This window comes from Lithobates pipiens, unplaced genomic scaffold (genome assembly GCF_037356315.1).
Source record: "Lithobates pipiens isolate NorthernLeopardFrog02 unplaced genomic scaffold, aLitPip1_a1.2 Scaffold_28, whole genome shotgun sequence".
NCBI lineage: Eukaryota > Metazoa > Chordata > Amphibia > Anura > Ranidae > Lithobates > Lithobates pipiens.
Genome location: NW_027507789.1, coordinates 8,154,904 through 8,176,472, shown reverse-complemented (window position 1 = coordinate 8,176,472; position 21,569 = coordinate 8,154,904). Strand labels below are relative to the sequence as shown.

The 21,569-nt window shown below is 44.7% G+C and overlaps 1 protein-coding gene across 2 annotated transcripts in view; it reads left to right on the top strand.

Moving 5' to 3' along the window:
- TMC6 (transmembrane channel like 6) overlaps positions 1-21,569 on the top strand; it is a 54,794-nt gene that overhangs the window by 10,572 nt on the left and 22,653 nt on the right. For both annotated transcript variants that reach the window (XM_077458644.1, XM_077458643.1), the window contains exons 4-11: positions 7,838-7,915; positions 8,056-8,202; positions 9,412-9,517; positions 11,677-11,764; positions 12,986-13,240; positions 15,600-15,793; positions 18,167-18,311; positions 20,023-20,175. In XM_077458644.1, the coding sequence (XP_077314770.1) occupies positions 7,838-7,915; positions 8,056-8,202; positions 9,412-9,517; positions 11,677-11,764; positions 12,986-13,240; positions 15,600-15,793; positions 18,167-18,311; positions 20,023-20,175 (1,166 nt within the window). The remainder of the gene's footprint in view (positions 1-7,837; positions 7,916-8,055; positions 8,203-9,411; positions 9,518-11,676; positions 11,765-12,985; positions 13,241-15,599; positions 15,794-18,166; positions 18,312-20,022; positions 20,176-21,569) is intronic.

The following is a 21,569-nucleotide window of genomic DNA, read 5'->3' as shown; positions in this document are numbered from 1 at the left end:
GTTCCTTACATTGGTGATCAGTGGGAAGAATGTTCCTTACATTGGTGATCAGTGAGAAGAATGTTCCTTACATTGGTGATCAGTGGGAGGAATGTTCCTTACATTGGTGATCAGTGAGAAGAATGTTCCTTACATTGGTGATCAGTGAGAAGAATGTTCCTTACATTGGTGATCAGTGAGAAGAATGTTCCTTACATTGGTGATCAGTGAGAAGAATGTTCCTTACATTGGTGATCAGTGAGAAGAATGTTCCTTACATTGGTGATCAGTGAGAAGAATGTTCCTTACATTGGTGATCAGTGAGAAGAATGTTCCTTACATTGGTGATCAGTGGGAAGAATGTTCCTTACATTGGTGATCAGTGGGAAGAATGTCCCTTACATTGGTGATCAGTGGGAAGAATGTTCCTTACATTGGTGATCAGTGAGAAGAATGTTCCTTACATTGGTGATCAGTGGGAAGAATGTTCCTTACATTGGTGGTCGGTGGGAAGAATGTTCCTTACATTGGTGATCAGTGGGAAGAATGTTCCTTACATTGGTGATCGGTGGGAAGAATGTTCCTTACATTGGTGATCAGTGAGAAGAATGTTCCTTACATTGGTGGTCGGTGGGAAGAATGTTCCTTACATTGGTGATCAGTGGGAAGAATGTTCCTTACATTGGTGATCAGTGAGAAGAATGTCCCTTACATTGGTGATCAGTGAGAAGAATGTTCCTTACATTGGTGATCAGTGGGAAGAATGTTCCTTACATTGGTGATCAGTGGGAAGAATGTTCCTTACATTGGTGATCAGTGAGAAGAATGTTCCTTACATTGGTGATCAGTGGGAAGAATGTTCCTTACATTGGTGATCAGTGAGAAGAATGTTCCTTACATTGGTGATCAGTGGGAAGAATGTTCCTTACATTGGTGATCAGTGGGAAGAATGTTCCTTACATTGGTGATCAGTGAGAAGAATGTCCCTTACATTGGTGATCAGTGAGAAGAATGTTCCTTACATTGGTGATCAGTGGGAAGAATGTCCCTTACATTGGTGATCAGTGAGAAGAATGTTCCTTACATTGGTGATTAGTGGGAAGAATGTTCCTTACATTGGTGATCAGTGAGAAGAATGTTCCTTACATTGGTGATCAGTGAGAAGAATGTCCCTTACATTGGTGATCAGTGAGAAGAATGTTCCTTACATTGGTGATCAGTGAGAAGAATGTTCCTTACATTGGTGATCAGTGGGAAGAATGTTCCTTACATTGGTGATCAGTGGGAAGAATGTTCCTTACATTGGTGATCAGTGGGAAGAATGTTCCTTACATTGGTGATCAGTGAGAAGAATGTTCCTTACATTGGTGATCAGTGGGAAGAATGTTCCTTACATTGGTGATCAGTGAGAAGAATGTTCCTTACATTGGTGATCAGTGAGAAGAATGTTCCTTACATTGGTGATCAGTGAGAAGAATGTTCCTTACATTGGTGATCAGTGAGAAGAATGTTCCTTACATTGGTGATCAGTGAGAAGAATGTTCCTTACATTGGTGATCAGTGGGAAGAATGTTCCTTACATTGGTGATCAGTGAGAAGAATGTTCCTTACATTGGTGATCAGTGGGAAGAATGTTCCTTACATTGGTGATCAGTGGGAAGAATGTTCCTTACATTGGTGATCAGTGAGAAGAATGTTCCTTACATTGGTGATCAGTGGGAAGAATGTTCCTTACATTGGTGATCAGTGAGAAGAATGTTCCTTACATTGGTGATCAGTGGGAAGAATGTTCCTTACATTGGTGATCAGTGAGAAGAATGTTCCTTACATTGGTGATCAGTGAGAAGAATGTTCCTTACATTGGTGATCAGTGGGAAGAATGTTCCTTACATTGGTGATCAGTGGGAAGAATGTTCCTTACATTGGTGATCAGTGAGAAGAATGTTCCTTACATTGGTGATCAGTGGGAAGAATGTTCCTTACATTTGGGAATATTCCATACGTCTCCTTTAAACTATTCAGGGTGTGCAGATATTGGATTGTCTCCAGTGTATTTCTTGTGTTGTGCAAGACCTGTAAGGATCAGATTTCACTTAATACATCCTGAAAATGATTCATAGAAGAAAGATCTGAACTATTTCGATTCACGATTGGTCAGGTATCTAATGCTGACGAATGTAATGCAGCACTTTTCAGAGAATGTTGAAGGCCCATTCACATTTAAGCGTTCTGATGTGCATTGCATGGGGACAGACCATTTGTTATGAATAGGTGGCCAACATACCACAGTTGATGAACAAACAATATTTTCACCCAAGATAGACAAGGACACCTCAGTGGCGAGCTTCTCTAGGCCTATTCCCATACTAAATAGTCAATAGACCAGCCATTCTCCTGCCAAAACTGATGTGTCCTGACCAGGTGGGCTGTATTTTGGGTACAGTAATGGGTATAAACTACACACCCAGACCATTTACTTGGAATCTTTATGCCTAGTTCCTTGTCTGCCCCCATTGCACTACCACAAGGGTCCCCAATTAAATTTAACATATCTTTTGAGCCTTTGCTGAGATCTTTTACCTTTCCCGACATATTTCAGGAGCTACTTGTAGGCAGGTGTTTACTGGTGACCTAATCTTAATAATATCTGGCTCCAGAAATCAAGTTTCCTGGCTTATGGCTCTCATCCACTGGCTCAGCATGTAGGCAGGAGCAGTCTATTTTCTCCACTGCAGGTGGTGCTCATCTATAGGTGGAAGAGAAAATTGAAAGGAACCTAGTTCCTATATGATTTCCTCAGCCCCAAGGAGACCTCTAGCCAATTGGATGCCATGTACCTTTGCAAGCCATCTTGGATCAGGCAGAGTTTATTTAAGACCCTGGCTCCTGGGTTTAGCGTGCATTTTTGCGGGTGGCAGTGTAGGGACAGGATACCTGTCTTTCACGGACAGTGCTTATCATCAGGGAATGGTTCTGGAGGAGTGCAGGCATAATCTTCCTGGAAGCCTCCCCACTTGGGTAAGGGGAGACCAGGCCACATTCCGCCCCTCGAGGCAGAATCTGTCTGCACCTCTGGATCTTCTATCTACCTTTACATGTGAGTGTTCCCAGCCAGGTTGCCTTCCTGCCGGGTCCATTGTGTGTTACTGGACTTCTGGTACAATATATTTCTTTGCCACAAGAAGGCAGCTATCCCATGTGACTTTGGCGGCCATCTTGGGTCAAACAGAGTCCATTTAAGACCCTGGCTCCCAGGCTTAGCATGCATTTTTTGCAACTGGCAGTGTAAGGACAGGATACCCGTCTCTCAGGGACAGTGCTTAGCATCAGGGACCGGTGCAGAAGGAGTAGGAAAAGGGCAGGGACACACCAGTCATTCTGGAAATCCCTCCACTTGGGTAGAAATCAGCCAAGCTGCATTCCGCCCCTCGAGACAGATGCTATCAGTACATCTGGGTCTTCTATCTAATGTTGCATTGCTGCCGTAACCTGTGAGTGTTACCAGTTGGGTTTTCTTCCCACAGGGTCCATTAATTAGGTGTTACTGGAATTCTGTTACAAGATATGCCTCAGCCACAAGGAGACAGCTATCCGATTGGATGTTGGCACCTCATGTAACTTTGGCAGCCAACTTGGGTAAGGCAGAGTCTATTTAAGACCCTGTGCCCCCAGGTTTAGTGTGCATTTTTGCGAGTGGCAGTGTAGGGACAAGATAACCGCCTGTCAGGGACAGCGCTTGGCATCAGGGAACAATTCCAGAAGAGTAGGGAAAGCACAGGGACACGCCAATCTTCCTGCAAGCCTCCCAACTTGGCTTCGGACCAGTTAGACCGCATTCCACCCCTTGAGAGAGATGCTCTCGGCACCTCTGGGTCTTCTATCTATTGTTGCATTGCTGCTGTAACCTCTGAGTGTTCCCGGTCAGGTTGCCTTACCACCGGGTCCATTGTGTGTTACATACTGGACTTCCATATATTCCTGTTGGCGCACTTGGACTCTGTGTGTTTTCTGCCCACCGCATCGCGCTGCCCCTACCCACAAGCATCTTTTCAGGCATAAAGATAAAGTAAGCTCCTGAGCAAAAGGATATATATAGAAAGGCTAATGGTCAAATGAGTATATGAATTAAAAAGGTACCACATCCCAGTTGAATAATTTGAAAAAGAAAGGGGAAATGAATAAAGAGGACTGGAGGGTAACCAACCCCCGGGATTTTTTTAAACGGTACCAGATATATGCAAACAATGAATAAAATCAATAAAGTTTTATTAAATGTACAAAAAGCATTTCTCAGATGAGAGAGACAATTTTATCCATACACATACAATGTGAGAAATATAAATATACAGATATACAAAAGTTGGTGCAGAATCATACAAAACTCCACGGATTACCACATTTGTATATGACTTGGCCTGCATTGTTTCTTTCCTACATGTTTCGCTCTTCTGAACTTCCTCAGGACAATTGCAGCATACAGTTACAGATAGAAAACTGAAAATATACTAAACGTAAACGTAAATAATGTGCATACACAGAACCCCTAGAGGACATACGAAATGTCCACATAGACAGCCTGACACAAAAAATTAATTAAATAAATATGGTAAAAGATCCATTCAGATTGAACATTCGACCCAAGAGAAGAGAAGAATGTTCCTTACATTGGTGGTCGAATGTTCGATCTGAATGGATCTTTTACCATATTTATTTAATTAATTTTTTGTGTCAGGCTGTCTATGTGGACATTTCGTATGTCCTCTAGGGGTTCTGTGTATGCACATTATTTACGTTTACGTTTTGTATATTTTCACCTTTCTATCTGTAACTGTATGCTGCAATTGTCCTGAGGAAGCTCAGAAGAGCGAAACATGTAGGAAAGAAACAATGCAGGCCAAGTCATATACAAATGTGGTAATCCGTGGAGTTTTGTAGGATTCTGCACCAACTTTTGTATATCTGTATATTTATATTTCTCACATTGTATGTGTATGGATAAAATTGTCTTTCTCATCTGAGAAATGCTTTTTGTACATTTAATAAAACTTTATTGATTTTATTCATTGTTTGCATATATCTGGTACCGTTTAAAAAAATCCCGGGGGTTGGTTACCCTCCAGTCCTCTTTATTCATTTCCCCTTTCTTTTTCAAATTTTTTTAAAGTAAGCTCCTGTTTCTGGCCAGGAAACCTCTACATGCAGATCTTGCCCATGTGGATGAATGATAAATCTCCTTACACCAAATACATGGGGGTGACATTCCCCTTGAAACCTACAAGATCCATATGGTCTGAACTACATTCCTTTATTTGTAAGGTGGTTTTGGAACTCCAAACCTGCCTAGAACTACCTGTTTAACAGTTGTCTTCAGAACAAGTGTCCCCATTGGAAGATTTCCTCTCTCTTCCTGTTCTGGTAACAACTTCAAATGTTGGGTTTCCCCTCAGAATCAGTTCTGTTGACAATGGACCCCATTACACAGAGAGAGAGAGTCGATCGATCTACCCACCGGGCTCATAGATAGCAGCAGTATAACTATGTCATATTGTATATAGGAAAGTATACATCTTGTACACATATCTTTGCTCAAAGCTGAGAGACATCCATCCAATCAATACATCAGCAAGAGCCGAGAGTAGCCAAGAATGAGAAGTCAATATAAAATGTAATAGTATTCATCTATAGATTTACTGTGTAGGAATAAAACATAATACTTTTTAATGGATGTAACTGGAATCTATACCGTGTGCACTTAATGGAAGTGCTGGGCAGACCACGTGACCATATATTGCGGAAGTGGCTGAGTCCTGGTTGCAGAGGCTGCTACTGATAAGAGATATCTACAACAACCATATGCAATACCAGGACCAGAACACCACCTTTTCTTAACCCTTCTCTGTCCCACTCCACATTGGTTCCATTACCAGAAAAATGTGGCTCCTGCCTTGACTCTCAAAAGCAGCCTTTCTCAACACAGAGGAATAACTTTTCAGTCTCCGGGAACCTCTGTTTAAAAATTACTATATCTACAAATCATGATACATTAATGTGATGGTCAGTGGGAAGAATGTTCCTTACATTGGTGATCAGTGGGAAGAATGTTCCTTACATTGGTGATCAGTGAGAAGAATGTTCCTTACATTGGTGATCAGTGAGAAGAATGTTCCTTACATTGGTGATCAGTGGGAAGAATGTTCCTTACATTGGTGATCAGTGAGAAGAATGTTCCTTACATTGGTGATCAGTGAGAAGAATGTTCCTTACATTGGTGATCAGTGAGAAGAATGTTCCTTACATTGGTGATCGGTGGGAAGAATGTTCCTTACATTGGTGATCAGTGGGAAGAATGTTCCTTACATTGGTGATCAGTGGGAAGAATGTTCCTTACATTGGTGATCAGTGAGAAGAATGTTCCTCACATTGGTGATCAGTGGGAAGAATGTTCCTTACATTGGTGATCAGTGAGAAGAATGTTCCTTACATTGGTGATCAGTGGGAAGAATGTTCCTTACATTGGTGATCAGTGAGAAGAATGTTCCTCACATTGGTGATCAGTGGGAAGAATGTTCCTTACATTGGTGATCAGTGGGAAGAATGTTCCTTACATTGGTGATCAGTGAGAAGAATGTTCCTTACATTGGTGATCAGTGACAAGAATGTTCCTTACATTGGTGATCAGTGAGAAGAATGTCCCTTACATTGGTGATCAGTGAGAAGAATGTTCCTTACATTGGTGATCAGTGAGAAGAATGTTCCTTACATTGGTGATCAGTGAGAAGAATGTTCCATTACATTGGTGATCAGTGAGAAGAATGTTCCTTACATTGGTGATCAGTGAGAAGAATGTTCCTTACATTGGTGATCAGTGAGAAGAATGTTCCTTACATTGGTGATCAGTGAGAAGAATGTCCCTTACATTGGTGATCAGTGAGAAGAATGTTCCTTACATTGGTGATCAGTGAGAAGAATGTTCCTTACATTGGTGATCAGTGGGAAGAATGTTCCTTACATTGGTGATCAGTGGGAAGAATGTTCCTTACATTGGTGATCAGTGGGAAGAATGTTCCTTACATTGGTGATCAGTGAGAAGAATGTTCCTTACATTGGTGATCAGTGGGAAGAATGTTCCTTACATTGGTGATCAGTGAGAAGAATGTTCCTTACATTGGTGATCAGTGAGAAGAATGTTCCTTACATTGGTGATCAGTGAGAAGAATGTTCCTTACATTGGTGATCAGTGGGAAGAATGTTCCTTACATTGGTGATCAGTGGGAAGAATGTTCCTTACATTGGTGATCAGTGGGATGAATGTTCCTTACATTGGTGATCAGTGAGAAGAATGTTCCTTACATTGGTGATCAGTGGGAAGAATGTTCCTTACATTGGTGATCAGTGAGAAGAATGTTCCTTACATTGGTGATCAGTGAGAAGAATGTTCCTTACATTGGTGATCAGTGGGAAGAATGTTCCTTACATTGGTGGTGAATGGGAAGAATGTGCCTTACATTGATGGGTGTGTCCCTTCCCTCTTATCAGCTCTCACTTGGCTCTGCAAAGTGTAATTTCAGCTCTCAGCCCCCTGTTTTCTGAAAACTCATACAAGCTGTATCAATTCTGTACTTTGGATGTAGAGGAGAGAAGAGAATACTGAAAATAAACAGGTATTACTTATGTAGGAGGATTTGTTTCACGTCTGTGTATCACCTGAGTATAGTCACTTCACTGGGTAAATGGAAGGGTTTACAGCCACCTTTTAATAGTCCAGAGGTGGAAATGTCATGGGCTCTGATTTTTGTGGTTAGCAGTTTGTATGATGCGTGTTTAGGAGGTTGTGTTTCACTTTTCTGTCCCCTGACAGGCCACACATCTCACAGACACGATGAGCACTACTTGGCCACCATGAGAGTCCTTGCCGACATGCCAAGCCGTACAATTGGTAGGTACAATGAACCCTAACTAAAAATCAATTGTTCTGTTTGCATGCCTGTTCAAAGATTGTTTTTGAGGGTCATATGCCATCCAGGGTTCTCTGCTCACCGCTTCTTTTTCTTTCCTCATCCCTACGTAACACCAAAGGACGTTGTAAGGGAACCATGTTGTCTGAGTATTATAATCGCACAGTGAGGAGGAGGCAGTCAAAGAAGCGGCCATCTTTGTACACCATGGATCGCAGTGCCAGGCCCAGTGTGCGACAAAGAGACGAGGTGTCGGGTGGAGAAGAAGGTAAGAATTCACCTAAAGAAACTTTAGTGTTTAAAAGTGAACTTTGGGAGAAGCAGATATTGCCTAAATCCTTTCATAATGTGCATTCTTCTGGAATCTTGGTTTGCTTTGTGTATTATTTCCAGATCTTTGTAGTAATCCAGTGTGAGACTTCCTGTAATAAAGACTGCTCACTGCTGATGGTGTCAGGCCCTGGATCACCTCCTGGTGGCACTGCGATTTCCTGAGCAGAAGGTCATGGATCCAGTGTCTCTCAGCGGGTGTCTCCCAGCAGATCGGTCTCTACCTGGTGCTGGCTGCTGGGAGAGTATTTAGTTCCTCCTCAGCTAGTGCCTCTCACTTCAGTGTTTTGCCTGCCAGCCAGATGCATGCTTGCTGTTAAATCCTGAGTCTGATTCCTGCTCCTGTCTTCCACCTGTTCTGATCTCATTTTTTTTTTTTTACATGCATCATGTATCCTGCTCCCTTGTTCCTGATCCCAGTCATGGTTTTCCCTTTCCTTGCATCTCCAGTTTTACCCTGTCACTGGTCATAATGTTATGGCTGATCGGTGTGTAATTCCTTTTCATAATTAAATGGTAGGTTTACTGTTACAGAAAAAAATCTGTAAGGGGAACTTACACAGGACCCAATCCTCATCCCCTGCCAGTCCCACTGACCTGGATCGTAGCAATCTCCCGTTCTGAGCCCCTGTATATGCGCATCAGGAGTCCGGGGTTCAGAAATCCCTGCAGCTGAATCTCCAAACCGTGCCCCATCAGGAGGGACCTTTCGGAGCATTCTAATCGGTCGGCTCCGTTATATGGGCAAGGACGATCAATCAGAAGCCGCGTAGCCCGTCCTGTCAGCTGGGAAGTAGATGTGTGGGTGCCGAGGGGATTTCTAAGCCCCAGGCTCCTGACGTCGATATACCGGGGCTCAGAATGGGAGATATTGCTGCGATCCAGGTCAGCGGGACTGGGGGATGGGGGGTGAAGAGGGGGTCCTGTGTGAGTTCACCTTACTATTTTTATAAAGGTGAACTTTCCCTTTTAATTCCTGAAGCTTGATTGACTCCTTGCTACACTACTGTGTGAATCTGCAGTCTTGTGTCACATGATTCACTGATGTGCAACCTCCCACTCTATCTTCAGGACTAGACTCCGAATGGGAAAGGAAGGAAACAAAATTTCACTTCATTTTATGTTTGTGTTGTGTGTTGCTCTATAGAACATCAAAGGCTGCTGGTGCTGGAGCTGCAGAAGACATCAGGAACCCAGAGAACTCGCCTGTTGAAGAGTTTCCCATTGAGTCTTCAGGTGAAAAGGGAGTTGAGGTACGGAATTCATAATCTCCTTACCTGAGATATCCACGTCTAAGGTGTTTAGTGACTCCCCCCCCCACTGTTCACAATGATGGTGCTCAGCCTAGCATGTGTATTGCAGCTTTCCGTCTTTGATCCCGTGGAAGGCATAGTGCTCATACAGCACAGACTTATTGAATAGTGTAGCTAGTTGTGTGGAGAATGTTAGGTATGTGTTCTTCTCCCCCTGCTGTGTTAATGACGAGTGCTGTAATCACCCTCTCTGCTCAGTGTATGTTGTCTCGCTGGACCTCATAAAAAAATTGGCGTGTTTTGACAGCCATGGGGGGAGTTGGGCTGGGTTCTCCAACCATACAGCCCAGCAACCACAGAACATATTAAAACCGGTCCATATGCTACATACATTTTTTCCCCTGGGGCTTTAAAAAGGATTTTTTTCAAATTAATTAGGCTTTCAATATTTCAGGTTTTTGGGGTCCCGGGATAACTAACCTCCAGGTGGTTCAGGCTAAAGGACAACTTCATATGTAGTGATGTTGTCCGTTAAATGTTCCTCCCAACCCTCTTTGATTTGCAGCTACCTACCAAACTACTTACCTTCAGCCCCTCTTTTAAGTTCACTGTGAGGTCCTGCCTGACACTGCCTTTGCTGCAATAGGCACCTAGTGTGCACCCATTCATTTCTATGGCTGGTCTGTACTCATGGTGGCCTCCAGCCATCTAGAGGGTTAGATCTCCCACCTTAGGAATGAATGGCTGGGCCATAGGTGGACTCGGGCAGGACTTCATGTGTAGTGATGTTGTCCTTAAATATTCCTTCCAACCGCCTTTTGAGTTGGAGCCGCCTAACAAACTACTTACCTTCAGCCTCTCTGTCAAGTTCACTGTGAGGTCCTGCCTGGCGCTGCGATAGACACCTGGGACATGCCTATTCATTCCTAAGGCTGATCGGTACTCATTTTGGCCTCCAGCCATCTAGAGAGGTAGATCTCCCACCTTAGGAATGAATGGCCGGGCCATAGGTGGACTCAGGCAGGACTTCATGTGTAGTGATATTGTCTTTAAACATTCCTTCCAACTGCCTTTGAGTTGGAGCCGCCTACCAAACTACTTACCTTCAGCCCCTCTGTCAAGTTCACTGTGAGGTCCTGCCTGGCATGGCCTTAGCTGCGATAGACACCTGGGGTGTGCCTATTCAATCCTAAGGCTGGTCTGTACTCATTTTGGCCTCCAGCCATCTAGAGAGGTAGATCTCCTACCTTAGTAATGAATGGCTGGGCCGTAGGTGGACTCAGGCAGGACTTCATGAGTAGTGATGTTGTCCTTAAATATTCCTTCCAACCGCCTTTGAGTTACAGCCGCCTACCAAGCTGCCTCCTGCCTTAGCCCTTGTACACATGGTCGGAGAATCTGTCGGAATGAGTCTTATCGGAACCGTGTCGTCAGATAATCCGACTGTGTGTGGTATGCATCGGACTGATTCCGTCCGAATCTCCGTCCGACCCAATTTTCCAACATGTTGGAAATATTTCCCGACCAACTGGGCCGGACGGACCTAATCCGATCATGTGTAGAGCATTTTCATCGGACCAAGTGCCACGCATGCTCAGATCAAATTCCTACATCAAAGCTATTGGCTACTAGCCTGAATGTAGTCCCATCGTAACGAAATTACGTCATCACGTTCTGAAAGATCGGATTTTTTGCCAACTTTGTCCGACCGTGTGTATACAACAGTTTCGGACAAGATCCGACGGGCAGAATCCGTCGGATTTGGTTGTGGAAATCTCCGACTGTGTGTACAGGGGCTTAGAAATGAATGGCTGGGCCATAGGTAGACTTCTTTCTGCAAAGGCTGTGCAGCAACAGGCAGGGCCACGCAGTGAAGAACTTTGGAGAGGGGCTGAAGGTAAATTGTTTTGGGAGGTGTCTGTTCCCTATTGTTGTTGGGGAGAACAAAGAATTACATTGCTAAGTTGGGTTGGTTTTGAACACTTTTCTGCTTTGCCTGTAGACCCAATCTCCCACGAATGTTCCGGTTCGGGAGTCTTCCAGTCATCAGGTCCTCTTCTATGAAGTCAAAGCATTGTGTGTGCCCGCTTGTTCCTAATTCGTGCAAAGCATTTGAAATAATACAGAATCTGTTCATTGTGCTTTTGGTTCTATTTCAGGTACTTGACATTGGATCCCAGTTCAGCTTGGAAGGGAAGGAATGACAACTCTTGCTGCAGCAGCAGCATCGCAGACTCTATTAGCATGGTGAGATCGCAGTATGACCTCAGTTAATGTGAATAAATCTTACAGCAAATAACAATTACAGAAAAAATAAAAAAAATCTGCGCTTGGTTAAAAAAAAATAAAAAAACAGCAGCTGAGCACCATAACCAGGATACTGGGCACAAAGAAAACAAAAGAAACAAAGTGCAGCGCTTGGCCACTAAATGTGAATGTGACCTGAAAAAAATGTGCAAAAAAATATCAAAAAAGACTGTGAAACCAAATGCACAAATACTGTGGAAAAATATTGTGAAAAAAAATCTTATTACACTCAAGTGTCCAATGAGATAATAAAACAACAAGTTGTGAGTTCAAATGTCCATATGTAAATTAATACAAAAAATATAAGTAATGTCCAGTGTATATATAAAGTGGAAATAACTAGAGCTTGTTTATTCAATGAAATAATACTTCACCACGTGGACCCTTCACCTCTAAACACCACTAATAGATGGAGGCTTACCAGATCCCCAGTGACCCCCCCTGTTAGGGGAGGTCAAACTGCGCAAATTCGATCACAGATCACATAGACGTCCCGATAACCAGATGCTGGAGATTATCCCGATCTTTCGGATGTCTCGTGATCTTCGGATCCGCACGGATGCTCCCAGCACGCCTCCAAGCGACGTATCACTATAAAGAAACAAAAATGCGCCAAATCGTGTGAGATAGTTTCAACAAAATTTATTTAAGCCGAATATTCAAGCGCTTAAAACTACTCCACCGAGTCATAAGGAAAAAAAAAAAGGTACAAATACCGTTTAAAAAAACAAACGAAAATGCTAGCAAAATTAAACAAAATTTAAAAACTCATCAACATGAGTTTGTAATGCGATCGCAAATGCACAATGGGTGTGAGCGTGGCTACCCGACGATCGTTTCGTCAAAGATCTGACGTCATCAGGTACCTGAGTATCCAAGGAAAAATGAATGATGCAAGCTTTATTGGTTTTAATACATATTATGTATGCTTTTAAGAAGATGTTGTAATAAAAGTTTTGTAATTTTATACATAATTGCTTTTTGACTAGCACCCAAAGACTCTCTGCTCTTTGAGCAAAGCCTTTTCTCCTGTGTGGATATTATTTTTTGGGATGTGGTGCTTTGATCCATCTCTTGACCCAATAAATACTTACTCATAATAACAGTAGTGGTTACCCTTTTTGTGCCTTTCTTGATTCTGACATGTCTCTCCTCCCCCAGGCAATGCACGGGTGTTGGATGTCCTTCCTGTCTATGCTCTGTGCCCTGCAGCCCTGGCACGTAGCTCTCAAGCAGATTGGAGGGCGGTTTGGTTCCAGCGTCCTCTCCTATTTCCTGTTTCTGAAGACTCTTCTGGGGTTTAATACCTTCATGAGCCTCCTGTGCCTTCTGTTTATTGTCACCCCTCAGGCTGTACATCCTCATGATTCTTCGGACCCTCGTTCTTTCACCAGCCTGGAGCTTCTCACAGGGGCAGTAAGTGAACAGACCTGGATACAGCCATAGATTAAACATTTTAGTGATGGGCATCAAAAGTGCTTGACAAAGACGTGAAAACAGACGACAGAAAAATCAAACCGTTTTTAAAGAGCTTTCTTATCATGTACCTGGGTAGAGGCGATAATGGTAAGAGGTTTTCCCCTTTCACCTTTGGTCCAAATATCCATGGAATGGTAACAGGAAATGAAAGGGTGCAGAATGGCACAGATCCCGAGAGGGCGGTCCACTGGTACTCGCTTTTGATCGCTGACTTGGCAGAAAACTGCTTGCACGGAGGAGATCGGCAACTGGGCAGACAGATATCAGGCAGGGTGGAAGGCAGAATTGTGGTGAGGAGATGAGCAGAGAACAGGATTCAACAGAGATCAGCCATAGTCTGGAACTAGCAAGGCCAAAACGGGAATCGGCAGAGAGCAGCCGTGGTCAGTAGCTAGCTGAGGTCAATCCAGGAATCGGCAGAGAGCAGCCATAGTCCGGAACTAGCTGAGATCAATCCAGAAATCAACAGAGGTAAGCAGTAGTCCAGAACTAGCCAACTAGTCTAGATCAAACCGGGAATTAGCAGAGACCAGCCATATTCAGTCAGTAATTAGCTGCAGTCAAACTGGGAATCAGCATAGGCCAGCTGTAGTGAGGAACTAGCTAAGGCCAAGCTGGGAATCAACAGAGGCCAGCCATAGTCTGGAACTAGCAAATGTGAAAATGGGATTCAATAGAGACCAGCCATAGTCGGGAACTAGACAAGGTAAATCAGGGAAGCAGCAGAGGCAAGACGTAGTCAGAAACTAGCTGAGGTTAAATGCAGACAAAGAGAGAAGAGATAAGTCCAAGGGCAAGCCAGGTCAGTAACAGGAAAACAGATCTCAGAACAGGTTCAGGTTACAGGGTAACAGCTGAAGACCATCCAGAAACTTCTGGACTCAGCTCTGTTCCTTAAATAGGCCATTTGGTGGTAAGATTGGAATTAAGCATAAGCTGTGTTGCTGTGTATTGGTGCGCATGTGTAAATAAAAGTGCTTGTGCAAATGTGCACGCACACATATCTGTGCTCTATGTATTGATGTATTTATATATCCTCTTCTGATGCCATCCTGACATATTCTGTTCATTGATTTAGATAAGAGACAAGCAGAGACCAGGATTCAACAGAGGCCAGCCGTAGTCAGGAACTAGCCGGGGTGAAATCAGGAATCAGCAGAGAGCAGCCATAGTCAGGGACTAGTCAAGGTCAATCCGGGAATCAACAGAGGCCCGCCTTAGCCAAGAACTATCTGAGGTCAAACCAGGAATCCACAGAAGCCAGCGGTAGTCAGGGACTATCTAAGGTCAAACAGAGTCAACAGAGACTGGCCGTAGTTAGTAACTTGCCAAGGTTAAATTGGGACTCAACAAAGGCCAGCCGAAGTCAGGAACTATCTGAGGTCAAACGTTCAATCAACAGAGAGCAGTAGTAATCAGGAGCTAGCCAAGGTCAAACCAGGAGTCAACAGAGCCAAGCTGTAATCAGGAACTAGCCGAGGTCAATCGGGAAATCAACAGAGGCAAGCAGTAGTTGGGAACTAGCCAAGGTCAAACCAGGAGTCAACAGAGCCAAGCTGTAATCAGGAACTAGCCGAGGTCAATCGGGAAATCAACAGAGGCAAGCAGTAGTTGGGAACTAGCCAAGGTCAAACCAGGAGTCAACAGAGCCAAGCTGTAGTCAGGAACTAGCCGAGGTCAATCGGGAAATCAACAGAGGCAAGCAGTAGTTGGGAACTAGCCAATGTCAAATCGGGAATCAACAGAGACAAGCTGTAGTCAGGAAATATCCAGGAACTAGCCAAGGCCAGCCATTTTCCGGAACTAGCCAAGATCAAACAATGAGTCAACTGAGGCTAGCCGTAGTCATGAACTAGCTGAGGTCAAAAGCAGACAGAGATCAGACCAGGGCAGGCCAGATCAGTAACGGGAAAGCAGATCTCAGGAACAGGTTCAGGTCACAGGGTAACAGCTGAAGACCATCCAGAAACTTCTGGACTCAGTTCTGTTCCTTAAATGGGCCATCTGACGGCAAGATTGGAATTAAGCATGTGCTGTGAGCCTGTGTATTAGTTTTGTGTATTATTGGGAATCAACAGAGGCCAGCCATAGTCAGTTACTATCCAAGGTCAAACCAGCAGTCAACAGATACCAGCCATAGTCAGTAACTCGTTGAGGTGAACTTGTGAATCAACAGAGACCAGCCATAGTCAAGAACTAGATTGGGTGAAAAGCAGGAAGGAACATTTTTTTTCTAATTTGTAAAAATTGTTTTTTAAATTTTCAAGCAATAAAAGTTTTTTTTTTTTATGTTTAGGGTTACTTCTCCGACACGGTGATGTATTATGGTTATTATAGCAATTTTACCCTAAACGAAGGCTGTTCTACTGGATACAATGCATCCACGTGTCAAAGCGTCAAGCCTGCGTGGCTTCCATATCACATGCCTTTGGCGTTTCTCTTCACTATCGGGCTCGTCTTCCTCAGCACTTGCATCATTTTGGTGTACAGGTAGGAAACTTTGTATTTTATACTCATTTTGCTGATAGTTCAAGTTGCCCTTGAGTGTTGGTGTCACATGGTAGAGTGAGAGTGCCAACAGGTCTGCGCCCCTTCCCTTCCCCCCACACTGCAGGAGCCTCCCTTCCTTCAGTGTGCTCTGGTATCGGAGGGTAACTTGCCCCATGTGGTAGCTTTGAGGCAACTGGCTTGAGTCACATGAGAGATTATCAAAATCCCAAACTAGTTGTGATTGGGACATTAAAAGGACCAAGAAAATCAAAACAAAAAAAAATAGTAAAATATATAAGCTTATTATAAAAGACATCACATTTGTTAAAAGAAAAATTGCTTACAAGACATACTGTATAAAGTAACCTTCATTTTACATTCAATATCGTCTAACCACTCCCATTTTCACACAATACAGGTATCCATCCAATTCACATTGTACAGAGTAGATGACTTCATGTGAGATGACCCAACGTGTTTTGATATAAATCTTATCTTCCTCGGGGGGGGGGGGGGGTTGGAGGTATTCAACTCGATCCTGTCACCGGTAGGGAGTATAGAGCAGGGAGTCTCCAAACTATCTTAACGAAGGGCAGAGTTAACCGTCCTTCAGTTTTTACGAGGGCTGGCGTGTGGCCAGTGGGAGTAAAAAATGTTCTGGCATCAGTGGGAGGAATAGTGCCCATCATTGGTGTCAGTGGGGGAATAGTGCCCATCATTGGTGTCAGTGGGGGAATAGTGCCCCATCATTGATGTCAGTGGGGGGAATAATGCCCATCATTGGTGTCGGTGGGGGGGAATAGTGCCCATCATTGGTGTCAGTGGGAGGAATAGTGCCCCATCATTGGTGTCAGTGGGGGAATAGTGCCCATCATTGGTGTCAGAGGGAGGTATAGTGCCCCTCGTTGGTGTTAGTGGGAGGAATAGTGCCCCATCATTAGTGTCAGTAGAAGAAATATTGCCCTGTCCTTGGTGTCAGTGGAAGAAATAGTGGCCTATTTCTGGTGTCAGTAAAGGGAATAGTGCTCCATCGTTGGTGTCAGTGGGAGGATTAGTGCACATCATTGGTATTAGTAGGAGGAATAGTGTCCATCGTTAGTATCATTGGGGGGAATAGTGCCCCATCCTTGGTGTTAATGGGAGGAATACTTCCCCATCAATAGTGTCAGTAGAAGGAATATTGCCCCGTCCTTGGTGTCAGTGGAAGGAATAGTGGCCTATTTCTGGTGTCAGTGGGAGCAATAGTGTCCCATCATTGGTGTCAGCGGGGGGGAATAGTGTCCCATCATTGGTGCAAGTGGGAGGAATAGTGTCCCATCATTGGTGCAAGTGGGAGGAATAGTGTCCCATCATTGGTGTCAGTGGGAGGAATAGTGCCCCATCATTGGTGCAAGTGGGAGGAATAGTGCCCCGTCATTGGTGTCAGTAGGAGGAATAGTGCCCCATCATTGGTATTAGTAGGAGGAATAGTGTCCATCATTGGTGTCAGTGGGAGGATTAGTGCCCATCATTTGGTGTCAGTGGGAGGAATAGTGCCCCATCATTCGTGTCAGTAGAAGCAATATTGCCCTGTCCTTGGTGTCAGTGGCCTATTTCTGGTGTCAGTAAAGGGAATAGTGCTCCATTGTTGGTGTCAGTGGGAGGAATAGTGCCCCTTCATTAGTGTCAGTGGGAGGAATAGTGCCCCATCCTTGGTGTTGATGGGAGGAATACTTACCCATCAATAGTGTCAGTAGAAGGAATATTGCCCCGTCCTTGGTGTCAGTGGAAGGAATAGTAGCCTATTGCTGGTGTCAGTGGGAGCAATAGTGCCCCATCATTGGTGTCAGTGGAAGGAATAGTGGCCTATTTCTGGTGTCAGTGAAGGGAGTAGTGCTCCATCGTTGGTGACAGTGGGAGAAATAGGGCCCCTTGATTAGTATCAATGGGAGGAATAGAGCCCCATTGTTGGTGTCAGTGAAAGGAAAAGTGCCCCATTATTGATGTCCGTAGCAGGAATACTGCTCCACCAGTGGGAGGAATGGTGCCCCAAGGGCCAAATAACTGCAGGCAAAGGGCCACATCTGGCCCCAGGATCATAGTTTGGAGACTCCTGGTATAGGGCAAGGATTACGGGAGACATCTGGTGCTTTAAACTATCCCAGCTGTAATGGCCGCCAGTGTTGTACCCACTAGAGGGATATTTCAAGATGGTAACCGCTACAATCCAGGTCATGGCTGTTACCATCTTCAAAGATCTCTCTAGTGGGGATCGTAACAGCCAATCAGAATTGTTCAGTCATTGGACTAGCGCCACTATCTGGTTGGGATGTATTGTTGCACTCATTACTAGATGCCACCGATCCCTCTTCATTATCATTTCTCACCTTCCAGGATGTCGTGTTCATTCGGGGAGAGTTTCCGAGTCGGCTTCTTCTCCGGAGCTCTGGCTCTGAAAGTCTTCGGTTCTTGGGACTTCAAAGTGAATCGGATCCGATCTGTGCAGCGGCAGAAGGACACCATTCACATGCAGCTGAAGGTGAGGCCACATTATCAGCAGTCTGTATACTATTGCAGTTAAAATTGTATTTTTAAGCCAAAAATGTCATATATTGCAGCCTACCAATCATTAGATGTGACGGCTGCATTTGTTTTCTTTTATTTTTTTTAATTTTTTTTATTTTTTATTGCTTTTCCACTCTATTTTCACCCGATGAGCTGGACAGTAACATACCTCCTGTATTAGAGCGCCCCCAATCTCTGGATGAAAAAGCACAGCAGTATTGTCAGTCTGGGGAGAGGGGAATATTAAATGTACTAGCAGATTTAGATACACTAACAAGGATGGGGCTCTATTCCCCCGACTGACACCAAGGATGGGGCTCTATTCCCCCGACTGACACCAAGGATGGGGCTCTATTCCCCCGACTGTCACCAAGGATGGGGCTCTATTCCCCCGACTGTCACCAAGGATGGGGCTCTATTCCCCCGACTGTCACCAAGGATGGGGCTCTATTCCCCCGACTGTCACCAAGGATGGGGCTCTATTCCCCCGACTGTCACCAAGGATGGGGCTCTATTCCCCCGACTGTCACCAAGGATGGGGCTCTATTCCCCCGACTGTCACCAAGGATGGGGCTCTATTCCCCCGACTGTCACCAAGGATGGGGCTCTATTCCCCCGACTGTCACCAAGGATGGGGCTCTATTCCCCCGACTGTCACCAATGATGGGGCACTATTCTCTCCCACTAGACGCCAGGACATTTTCTACTTCCAATGACCACAGTCCAGCCCCCTAAAGTCTGAAGGACAGTAAACTGGCCCTTTGTTTAGAAAGTTTGGAGACCCCTGGCTTATAGCAATGAAATGCAATAATTGTATTGAATGAAACTGATTCAGTTTGTTTTGATGTGATTAGCTGTGATTGGCCAGATGGGCTGTGATTGGCCCAGTCTATACCATGTGATCACTGTGACCAGTCACAGCTAGCAACACAATTGTACACAATGGATGGCTTGAAGGAATCCATCCATTGTTTACAACTGTCATGTGACCTGATGTGATTGGTTATAGCGGTCACATGATACAGGCAGCAGGCCGGTACAGTGATTAGTGGCAGGGCGCAATCCAGGAAGACATCATATGACATCCCCCCTGGATCGACGAGAGGCCGGCCCCTGCACCATTCGGCTGTAGGCCAGGCAGCAATGAATTCGATATCCGCTCCCACCGAAAAAAAAAATGCGGTAGCGGAGGGGGAGGGGAGACCCAAAGCGGAACTTGAAGGTAAAGTTCTGCTTTTAAGGTTGTAGTTCTGAAAGAGAACATGCACATAGTGTAGGCTCCATAGGTCTTGGCAGGCACAGGGGACACCCAACTACCTGAAATTGGCCAGCTTGGCCAGGGCACAGTTACGGGAACAGGGAGAGAATTTTTTTTAAAAGAATAGCAAGAGCATGTACTCTATTATATGCATCTGATTTAAAAAAAAAAAAGGGCTTTAATATCACTTTAAAGTTGACGTTTAATCTGCTTATATTTGGTCTTCCATGGTCTCCCTTCCCCCTCATCAATACGATAATGACATTTTGAATTGACATTTTAATTTTCATTACATACCTTATTTTACACCCAGTGATGTCATCGCTGGATCTCTGTGCCTGGTGGCCGATCATGGCCGGTAGGAGAGACCATGCTTAGACTGTTGTAGCTCTCAATGTGAGGAATGTCCTCCTTGCTGTCCTTCCAGGAGCTGCTGAGTGAGCTGCAGACCGGGCGCAGTCCTGACCTCCGGAAGAAGATGCAAACCGTATGTATCCATGTCTTCTCCTGGATGCTGTGTATAGTCAGCTGGCTGGGCGCCGCCGTGGCCGTTTACGTCCTTTCAGAATATCTGTACAAGGTACGTTACTGGTGGTGGCCTTCAAACTTTTGAAAACGCTTTTATTTCTCTTATTTATTATTATTATACAGGATTTATATAGCGCTGACAGTTTGCACAGCACTTTACAACATTGGGGCAGACAGTACAATTACAATACAATTCAATACAGGGGAGAATCAGAGGGCCCTGCTCTTTAGAGCTTACAATCTAGGAGGGGGGGGGGTCAAGTTATACAAAAGGCTAATAGCTGTGGGGGATGAGCTAATGGAGAAAATTGTGCCGTTGTTAGATGGAGGAAGGATAGGCTTCTCTGAAGAGGAACGTTTTCAGGGATCGCCTAAAAGTGGAAAAATTTGGAGACAGTCTGACCGATTGGGATAGGGAATTCCAGAGTATGGGAGAGACTTGGGAGAAGTCCTGGAGGCGGATATGGGAGGAGGTGATGAGGGAGCTAGAGAGCCGGAGGTCTTAGGAGGAACGAAGAGGGCGATTTAGGTTGGTAATTTGAGACTAGGCTGGTGATGTAGCTGGGGGGGCAGAGTTGTGGATGACTTTGTAACTTGTTGTTGGTATTTTGAATTTAAGTCATTGAGCGGGTGGCAGCCAATGGAGGGATTGGCAGAGACGGGTAGCAGACACTGTGCGGTTTGTAAGGTGGATGAGTCTGGCAGCAGCATTCATGATGGACTGAAGGGGGGATAGTCTATTTAAAGGTGAGCCAATGAGATAGGAGTTGCAGTAGTCGAGGCAAGGGATAACCAGGGAGTGAATCAGGAGCTTTGTGGTTTCATTGGTTAGAAAGGGACGTAGTTTAGAGATGTTGCAGAGGTTGAGGCGGAAAGCTTTGGTAAGTGATTGGATGTGGGGCCGAAAGGAGAGTTCAGAGTCCAGGATAACACCAAGAACCTTGGCATGTGGGGACGGGTGGATGGTTGTGCCATTGCTCTTGACAGAGAAGTCAGGGGAAGAGGCGCGTGGGGGAGGAAATATTATAAGCTCGGTTTTGGACAAGTTGAGTTTGAGGAAGCGTTGTGACATCCATACAGATATGTCTGTTAGTAAGTTGGTGATGCGTGAGGAGATTGGTGGAGTGAGTGGAGGGGTGGAGAGATAGATTTGGGTGTCGTCAGCGTAGAAATGATATTGAAAGCCGTGGGAGGTTATCAGCTGATCCATGGAAGAGGTGTAGATTGAAAATAAAATAGGTCCAAGAACAGAACCTTGGGGGGGGGGGGACCCCGACAGAAAAGGGAAGAGGAGTGGAGGAAGTAGAATTGTAAGTGACACTGAAGGTCCGTTGGGATAGGTAGGATGAGAGCCACTGAGTCATGGAGACCGAGGAAGTAAAATTTTTTTTGAGGAGGAGGGGATGGTCAACCGTGTCAAAGGCAGCTGAAAGGTCCAAAAGTAGT